General features: G+C 41.7%; 1 protein-coding gene across 1 annotated transcript in view; it reads left to right on the top strand.

The window, feature by feature from the left end:
- Window positions 1-9,413, top strand: part of THAP1 (THAP domain containing 1) — a 9,962-nt gene extending 549 nt beyond the window's left edge. The window contains exons 2-3 of the mRNA XM_013005885.2: window positions 4,110-4,305; window positions 6,015-9,413. Coding sequence (XP_012861339.1) covers window positions 4,110-4,305; window positions 6,015-6,380 — 562 coding nt within the window. The 3' untranslated portion in view covers window positions 6,381-9,413. The remainder of the gene's footprint in view (window positions 1-4,109; window positions 4,306-6,014) is intronic.
- Window positions 9,414-9,786: the final 373 nt, after the last annotated feature.

Consider the following 9,786-nt stretch of genomic DNA (forward strand, 5'->3'; position numbering starts at 1 on the left):
GGGGCGGGGCAAGGGGCGGGGCGCACGGCGCGGTCTCGGGGCGGGGACTGGTGGGCGTGTCCTCCGGGCTGGAGTACAGTAGTTCCCGAAAGCCGGGCGGACGGGCTCCCCGCCGCTCCGCCGGACGCGTGCTCGCTGCCCGTGGCTTCGGCGACCGTTTCTCGCGCTCTTAAAATTGGCCGCGGGGGCGAGGTGCGTGCGTAGCCCGGGGTTGCCAAGTTCGGGTCCCTTGAGCGAGAAATACCTGCAGTTCTCAGGCCTCCTGACCGGGCTCCCGCTGGCATTCGCCCCCATGGGTCCTAAGGGAAGAGTCTAATGAAACCTTAGCCGTTTATTTGAAAAGGAAACAGACGACGGAAGATAAAGTTTTTGTATGTGCTTCAGGCACTTGTGGATGGGCGACCAGAAATCACAGCAATGATTGATTAAGTTTGGGCCGGGATTAGAGAGGGTCTTGTATTTGCCATTAATTTATGTGAAGTGAGCCGTTTGTCCCTTCAGCATGCTTATGTATAGTTGAACCAGTTCTTAAACGATGCCCAATCATTGCCCGTTTCAAAATGTCCCATCACCTTTCACAGTGACATAAATTTGATGGAGAAAATACTTAAAATGAAAATGTTTTATCGCCATCCGCAAAGACCAGAAATACTAATTTGCTATGCTCACGTGCAAGCAAGAAAAATAGGACGGTTATATTCTCCAAAAAAAAATTTTAAAAGAAAGCATTTGCTGGAGCAGCCCTCAGTGGTTGAAGCCCCGGTCAATTTATGTTGGTGTTAGATGTCGTTGAGTGGGTACCGACTCACGCACCCTGTGTACAGCAGAATGAAACGGCCATCCTCACAATTGTCCTGGTTTAGACTCGTGATAAATCTGAGTATGCCAACATCTGGGAACCCACCTTGACGTTTTAAGTTCTAGAGAAAGCCCCTGGTAGTACCCAGACGTACAGCTTTCTGTTCAGCACACACTGTGAACAATACGGAGCATGCTACAGATAATGGTAATTCAGACTGCAATAAAGTACCAGAGCCTGTGACTGACGGGAGCATAGAGAGCCCTCCAGGGACATGGCCACAGCGGATGGTCTGCACTGTTGTGCGCAGTAGCATCGACTGCAGTGAAGGGGCGTGGAAGGTGTTGGCTTGAAAATAGGAAAAGAAACTACAGAGTTGAAATGAGTCAGTGTTCATTAAATGCCTCCAAAATGTGAGTACAATTTCAGTCAGCCAAGATTAGTGTTTACACATTCTATTATGTTTGCATTAGATTTTCTTGGCAAGAATTCCAAATACATAATGAGTGATAAGAAAGTAGAGCAAGTAATAAACTACATGAATGATTGATAGCTAAGCAATTACAAATGCAAATGTTTAAGCATGCCGTCAGTTTTGGGAGAAGGAACCGTATATGCTTACTGGATGGTGTGATGCATTTTTTAATGTTTGATATAATGTAGGCCAGGCAGTTTAGAAATGGGAATACCTAGAGCATGGAAGGGAGAAAGATTAAGTTCTCTACTCCCTTAAAAAGTTATGCAGGCACAAGGGAGCAACAAGTGATCCAAAATTAGTGGCCAGGAGGGTGTCAGGGGCCTGGTAGGGATTCAAGGGCAATGTAATCAAGAGAAATTACTGAAACTCAAATGAAGGCTGAGCATGATAGTGGGACAAGAGGAAAGTAAAAGGAAATAGAGGAAAGGACTAGGAGGCAAAGGACATTTATAAAGGTCTAAATACAGGCATGTACATATGTAAATATATTTATATAGGATGATGGGGAAATAGATCTATGTGCATATATTTATAGGTGTAGTATTAAGGCATCAGATGGACATTGGACCTCCACTCAAGTACTTACTTAATTCAAGAACACTTTGTTCTATTAAATTGACATTCTATGATGCATACCTTCCCCACATTATCACTGAAGACAAAAGTGAGTGCATAAGCAAATGTGAAGAAAGCTGATGGTGCTGAGCTATCAAAAGATGTACCGTCTGAGGACTTAAAGGTTTGCAGGTAAACAAGCAGCCATCTAGCTCAGAAGCAACAAAGCCCACATGGAAGAAGCACACCAGCCTGTGTGATTGCAAGGTATGGAAGGGATCAGGTATCAGGCTTCAAAGAACCTACCATCTGTAGGTAACAGGACACCCCCTTACCAGGGAGGAGATGAGCCAGTCAGCGTGTAGTTTAGCAACAATGAAACATACAACTTTCCTCTAATTCATAAATGCTTCCTTCCCCCCACTATCATGATCCCAATTCTACCTTACAAATCCGGCTAGCCCAGAGGATGTACACTGGTACAGATAGGAACCGGAAACACAGGGAATCCAGGACAGATAATCTCTTCAGGATCAGTGGTGAGAGTGGCGATACCTACCGGAGGGTGGAGGGAAGGTGGGTTAGAAAGGGGGAACTGATTATAAGGATCTACATATAACCTCCTCCCTGGGGGAAGGACAACAGAAAATTGGGTGAAGGGAGACATCGGATACAGTGTAGGACATGACAAAATAATAATTTATAAATTGTCAAGGGTTCATGAGGGACGCGGGGGGGGATGAGGAGCTGATACCAAAGGTTTAAGTGGAGATCAAGTATTTTGAGAATGATGGGGGGCAACGAATGTATAAAATGTCCTTGACACAATTAATGTGTCAATTGTGTCACTGTTGGACAATTATGGACTGTGATAAGAGTTGTATGAGCCCCCAATAAAATGATTTAAAAATGATTTTGAAAAGTGAAAGAAAAGAAAACGATGGTGGCAACATATGCTCAAATGTGCTTGATATAATTGATGTCTGGATTGTTATAAGAGCTGTAAGAGCCCCCAATAAAATGATTTATAAACAACTAGAACAACAAAGTTATACAGTCTCAGAAACCCACTGGGGCAGTTCTGCCCGGTCGTATAGGGTTGCTGTGAGTCAGAATTGACTAGCTGGCAGGGAAGAGCTTGAGGGTGTGGGTGTTACTCCAAGAAGAAGGAGCTGGAATGCTTTCAGAAGATCCTGGTATTATCTCTTGATGTCTTGGAATCTCTGGACCCTGAGGAAATTGACCCTCCAGAACTTTAAAGCTATCAGAAAGGTCTGGGGGTATTGGGAAGATCTTGGGCATTCTGATGCCCACCCTCCTACCCTCACATTTCTAATGACAGGGCAGAAGAGGCCTAAAGACAGGAAAAATCCCTCCTGGACACTGTAAACTAGTTGAGGGTGCCATGTACAGTTCAGAAGTACTGGATTTCTTATGGAAAATTAAGCAGATGATTGGATGGAATGAAGCACTAAACCTGTAATTCTATCTAATCTAAAAGAACAGTGTTTTAGGGAGTAGATGGGAAAGATCTTGGGCGAAACGGCCTAAGAGTTTGTAGGGCAGTCGTATCTGCCGTAGTTTGCACTTCTAACGGGAATGTGCTTCTCTGAGCTTACACTTGCTGGGAAGAGACATGAGGATCAGCCAGGTCTCAGTGATAACAGGAGAGCTGGGCCATGGCACACCTTCCATGGGAGAGAAGCTGGATCCCAGGGTTGGAACCTCCTACTTTGACTTATTTCCACCCCCCATTAGCTTACTGAATCCTTGGTCTGGTAAAGTAAAATCATAATAAACCTCTGCTCTTCCTACTTCTCTTCATCTAAGCCTGACAGTTTCTAGTTGATAAATAGGTAAAGTAAAAGTATTGTATTTATTTATCCATATTGGCCTATCATTTGGTTAATTGAGATTCCATCTGTTCATATTGTCAGACTGGGTCTAGAGGAGCGGAAACCTCTTTTACCCAGATCTTAGATCGAGACGGGCAGTTGTTTCCTAGCACCAGAAATTTACTAGTGAAAAAGAAAAAGAAGACATTTGTACTGTAGCATGAATGTTACTTGAAATTTTAAACATGTCCAAGATAAAGACTTTAGTAATAGAGCAAGAGAAATTGAGCTGCTCTTTCAGCCAATGCTCCTCAGCATTACAGTGGAGCATAGTACGGGTCACGACAGTGTAAGAGACTGCTTTCCAAGTAGGAAAGGGAGGGGGGTCATTTTTTGGTTTGTTTACATAAAGTCAGAGAACTAAATGCTGTTTTCTTCTTAGGTTTCCTCTTACTCGGCCCAGTCTTTGTAAAGAATGGGAGGCAGCTGTCAGAAGAAAAAACTTTAAACCCACCAAGTACAGCAGCATTTGTTCGGAGCATTTTACTCCAGACTGCTTTAAGAGGGAGTGCAACAACAAGTTACTGAAAGAGAACGCTGTGCCCACAATATTTCTTTGTACAGAACCACATGACAAGGTAATATATGCTGAATTTAATTGAGTGGCTTTCCATTTAAAAGTTCATGTTGTGGCAAATTCAACTCAGTGTTAAATAAATGTTACCTGGTACCCATCACTTGTAAATAACAATTGCTATCAAATGTGGTGAAGAAAGCTGATGGTGCCTGGCTATCAAAAGATATAGCGTCTGGGGTCTTCAAAAGGCTGGAAGGTAAACAAGTGGCCATCTAGCTCAGAAGCAACAAAGCCCACATGGAAGAAACACATCAGCCTGTTGTTATCACAAGGTGTTGAAGGGATCAGGTATCAGGCATCAAAGAACAAAAAATCAAATCACTGTGAATGAGGGGGAGTGCAGATTGAGGACCCAAGACCCATCTGTAGGCAACTGGACATCCCCTTACAGAAGGGTCGCAGGGCAGAGACGAGTCAGGGTGCAGTGTAGCAACGATGAAATATACAACTTTCCTCTAGTTCTTAAATGCTTACCCTGCCCCGCCCACTATCATGATCCCAATTCTACCTTACAAATCTGGCTAGACCAGAGGATGTACACTGGTACAGATAGGAACTGGAAACAGGGAATCCAGGACAGATGATCACTTCAGGACCAGTGCCGAGAGTGGCGAGACGGGAGGGTGGAGGGAGGGTGGGGTGGAAAGGGGGAACTGATTACAAGAATCTACATGTAACCTCCTCCCTGGGTGATGGACAATGGAAAAGTGGGGGAGGGAAGACGTTGGACAGTGTAAGATATGACAAAATAATAATTTATAAATTATCAAAGGCTCATGAGGAAGTGGGGAGGGAGGGGGAAATATGAGCTGATGCCAAGGGCTTAAGTGGAGAGCAAATGTTTTGAGAATGATGAGGGCAACGAATGTACAAATGTGCTTTACACATTGATGTATGTATGGATTGTGATAAGAGTTGTGTGAGCCCCCAATAAAATGATTTTAAAAATAATAATAATAACCACTGCTATCCGTGCTCTAGGGCTCCCTGGGTGGCGCAGACAGGTAAGTGCTTGACTATAGGTTTTGAGCCCTCCTGGAGGCACTCAGAAGACAGCCCTGGCGATCTGCTTCCCAAAGGTCCTGAACAGCCTTGACACTTCAGTGGAGCACCTAGCTGTACTCTGACACATATGGAGTCACCTTGACCCAGAACTGACTCCGCAAAATACCTTTTTTTTAAAAAAGGCAAAATGGAAGAATTTAAAGTTAAATATACTCCCACTAAGAAACTTCACACTCGGAAAACACACTGCCATTCAGTTGATTCTAACTGCTAGGAGCTTTGGTGCGAGTGGTTCCACATTGGACTGCTGGGCCCAAGGTTAGCGCTTGGGAACCACCAAGTGCTCCTTGAGAAAGATGAGGCTTTCTGCCCCCAGAGCACGCGTCTCGGAAACCCACAGGGCAGTTCTGCACGGCCTGTAGGCTCATTGTGAGCGTGACTGACAACCTGCCGTAAGTCTTGTCTTCAGTTTTAAAGGCTTAGAGAGTATTTAGTTAAATGAATATTTAGCAAAATATGGTGATAACTGATCATTCTCCACCCTTATTGCATCCCACTTTAGGCAGAAAAGTGAAAGTGATACTTTAGGAACTTGTTTTCTCACTTTGGAATGTCTCTGTGCCAGGGCTGCTCACAGAAGTCTAATATTTCTTAAATGCCCCCAGTGAGTTCTCTGAAGCTGGTGTTTTTGCGTTATTGTTTTAGAAGGAAGACCTGGAGCCCCAGGAACAGCTTCCGCCACCACCCCTGACGCCACCCGTTTCCCAGGTCGATGCTGCTATTGGATTACTAATGCCCCCTCTTCAGACCCCCGATAATCTCTCCGTTTTCTGTGACCACAACTATACTGTGGAAGACACAATGCACCAGAGGAAAAGGATCCATCAGCTGGAACAGCAGGTCGAGAAACTCAGAAAGAAGCTCAAGACTGCGCAGCAGCGGTGCCGGAGACAAGAGCGGCAGCTGGAGAAGTTAAAGGAGGTTGCCCACTTCCAGAAGGAGAAAGACGTACCCGAGCAAGGTTACGTGATCCTCCCGCCTGACTACTTTGAAATCGTTGAAATGCAGTGAGAAAATGAAATGCGTGTTGGTTTTCCATGGGACAATACCACGTAGCCTCTTGTAGCCTATAAAGGAGTGCCATTGGAAGAAGTCAATACCTGACTACTTGTATAAAAACAACTCAGAATATTTTTTTAAAAGAATAAATTACAGACCTCCTGTAAAATTGTAACCTTTTGTTTCTAATTTCAGGGTTTTTACATTTTCACAAAATATTTTAGAAGTTAGAAACTAACCTCCAAGCTTCATTGTAAATTTTTTTTCAGATTGGGAATTTTGCCTTATATATTTGAGAATGTATAGAAATAATGTAAAAATGTAAGAGCGTACCAGCAGTTCAGGAAGCACTATAAGGTACAGTAGAGATGATTTAAGTTTAAAATTGAAAGTAAATGTAATGTATTGAGAGAACTCAGTTATTTTAAATCAGAAGTCTGCGTCAGATCAAGAGACATTACTTCTCAGTATGTATGTGTGTGTGTATATATACACACACACACAAATATATACACACACACACACACACACACACACACATCGTCACACACTCTTATTTTTTAAATCAAGTTTGTGTGTCTTTGAGTCACTTCACAAGACTATATTAGCAGGTCAACACTTAGGGGAAAACAAGATAAGGTTTTTAGAGAAGAAATTGAAGTGTCTATGTCTGATCCATATGGTTAAATCAAATTATAAAGTATCCCCCCCCCACCCACAGTTTCACATTATAAAATTAGTAATGATCTCCAGAGGAAGAAGTATTCTTCAATAAACAAATGTCACTAATTTGGGCACTAATTTCAGGGAAGTAAGGAAACTGGGCGGCTGGCCCACAGCTGGCTTTTTTCTGTTATTGCCGCTGAGTCAAAGGGCAGCCAGTTCCCCGCTGCAGTCAGCCCTGCATTCGGACCTCTGGACAAGTGTGTTGTGTTTGTTGCAGTTGATTTGTATCATCGTGTGGCATTCTTTGAGGGATTTGATGAAATGATTTTAGTCAGGGCTTTCATTAAAAAGTGATTTCACTTTTGACACAAGCTAGAAATATCACATTTATTTGAATGAGTGATTTCTGTTCAAAAGTAACCTCATAGGTACTGTTTATTTTACTGAATGTAAAGATTTAAACTCTGAGGTTTCTGTTCGGGCTGTGAGATGTGTTCTGACTTTGTGAGATGCTTAACCTATATTTGAGATGGAACTATGTTCCAAGTAAATGAATGTCGCCAGAGGAATTACCTATTGAGATTTAGACTGTTTCCATGGTAACTATCACTTTTATACTTCCAACTACATTGAAAGAGATCACTAGACCTCCCGAGACAGTATTAAAGATGTGAAACAATGATGTTCAGCAAAAGTGTCTTTTGTAACCCTGGTTTTCAGAATAATTCACTGCTCTGCTGCCCGTGGAGAACAATGATTCACAGAGATTTGATTGTTTTATGAGCCAGTATTTAAAAAGCAGAAAATAGTGATTAGATTACTTGGAATTATGTAACTCCAGATACCACTATTTCGAATTAATTTTAATGACCCTTTTATACTTTGTTGATTTTCATAACTTGTTTGAAGCCACGAAGCCTCCAAAGAGTTCGTTTTCACCTTTCAATCCTCGAGCAATTTTTGCAGGATGGTTGGGTGTTTTCCCAAGAATGCAGGTCGAATCAGAATGATCTTATCACCCTTGGGGAAATGAACGGGCTCCTGAGCCAGTAGTGGTCCCAGTGCTTGCAGTGCAGCCCCTGCTGAGGGGGAGACTCCTGAAAGAAGCTGGGCAAGAGGCACTTCAGTGCTACTGACTCTTCTCAGTTTGATGTTCATTTGTTAGCATCTGAGATGTGCTTGACACCATGAGCTTTCTCTCTTACGTATTTAAGGAGATCTGCTTGCCGAATTACTCCTGTATCGTTGCTGATAATAAGGAAACAGAAATAAAACATCGTTGGAAATCCTTTAAAAATTAAAAATATATATCTATTCATATATGTCCTATATAAAAGTTAAATGAGTTCTCTTTTTCACATTCTCTTTTTCCTCCCAGAAACCAAGAATCCAGCTGAGACTGTAAAAGTGGTGATCGTAATGATTTAGAATCCTAGCATTATGACTTAACCTGAAGCTATTCTCATTGCAGACATAAACCCCTATTTGGAGAGAACTGAGCAAACAGCATGTGTACCAACTGCTTGCAATGAAATTATTCATCCTAGTAGTTTAATGCAGGGCGTTTAAAGTACAGGTGCTTATTTATGAATTGCGCAATGCAACATTCATTGAACATCAAATTTTTCACTTTGGTGTATTGGTTCACACATTGCCAATAGAAAAGGAAGAAGATTTATGCTTAAAGTGAACGTATTCAAGCATAGTGAAACACCGCAATAGACAAAGACAAGGTCTCAATCTAGAACAAATGATGTGAAAACGTCACAGCATATTCGGAAAGAGATTTTCTTGACGCTCACATGCTGAAATTTACACCTGTGACTGCCAGAATCTGGTATGATGGTAAAAAGAATGAATTATTTAATATTAGAACTGCTGGCACAACTGTACGTAGAAACAGAATTTTAGAGTTAGAAGATTATAGAAATCTAACTTCCCCCAAAATCATTGCCATCAATTTGATTCCTACTCAAAATCAGTGGGTATAGGGTTTCAGAGGCTAGAAATCTGTGTGGGAACAGGTAGTCTCATCTTTATCCCACAGAGCGACCAGTAGGTTTGAACTGCAGGCCTTGTGGTTAGCAGTCCAGTGCTTAGCAGCCCAGTGCTTACCTGACATTGCCACATAGAGGCTCTTTTCCTAACCTCCCAATCCTATGGAAGTCTCTCATAATATCCTTGACAAGTGGTGTTCAATCTGTTTGTAGCATTTGTATGTTTACGCAGTTATTGTACATTTCTGGATCAGAATAAAACCAGTTGCCACTCTTTTTATACCTCTTCTTTATAGTACAATATTCACTTTAAACTGTTTCTTAGTTTGAGCTATCATATTCTAAATTAGTTTTACAATTTAATAAAATAATGTTTACTAATTATATGCCTGTTATGTGTACTTCAAATAATTTTGTCCTTGTGGTAAAGAAATGGACATTCATAGATTGTTATCAAAGCTATTTACTTGGAAATCCAAGGTGATGAAGGGTTTTTCTTTCAAGTGTAATTTCTTAGAAGTCTAATGATAAGGTAAAGGTGTCTGAAAGAATTATATGATGCTGATTTTCTTAAGCTTAAATTAATATTTGCTGATCATATCTGTATTTTTAGAAAAGCATACATAAACTCACCTCTTATGGATGTGAAGTCATAAAATAATACACTTTAAAATCTATTTGGTTTGAGAGAAAAAACTGCCACTCATACTCCAAAATTTTAAAAAGATAGTCCACCCTGTGTGTAAGGGAAGATT

This window comes from Echinops telfairi, unplaced genomic scaffold, assembly GCF_000313985.2.
Source record: "Echinops telfairi isolate 266 unplaced genomic scaffold, ASM31398v2 ScPeMD7_9;HRSCAF=40, whole genome shotgun sequence".
Classification (NCBI taxonomy): Eukaryota; Metazoa; Chordata; class Mammalia; order Afrosoricida; family Tenrecidae; genus Echinops; species Echinops telfairi.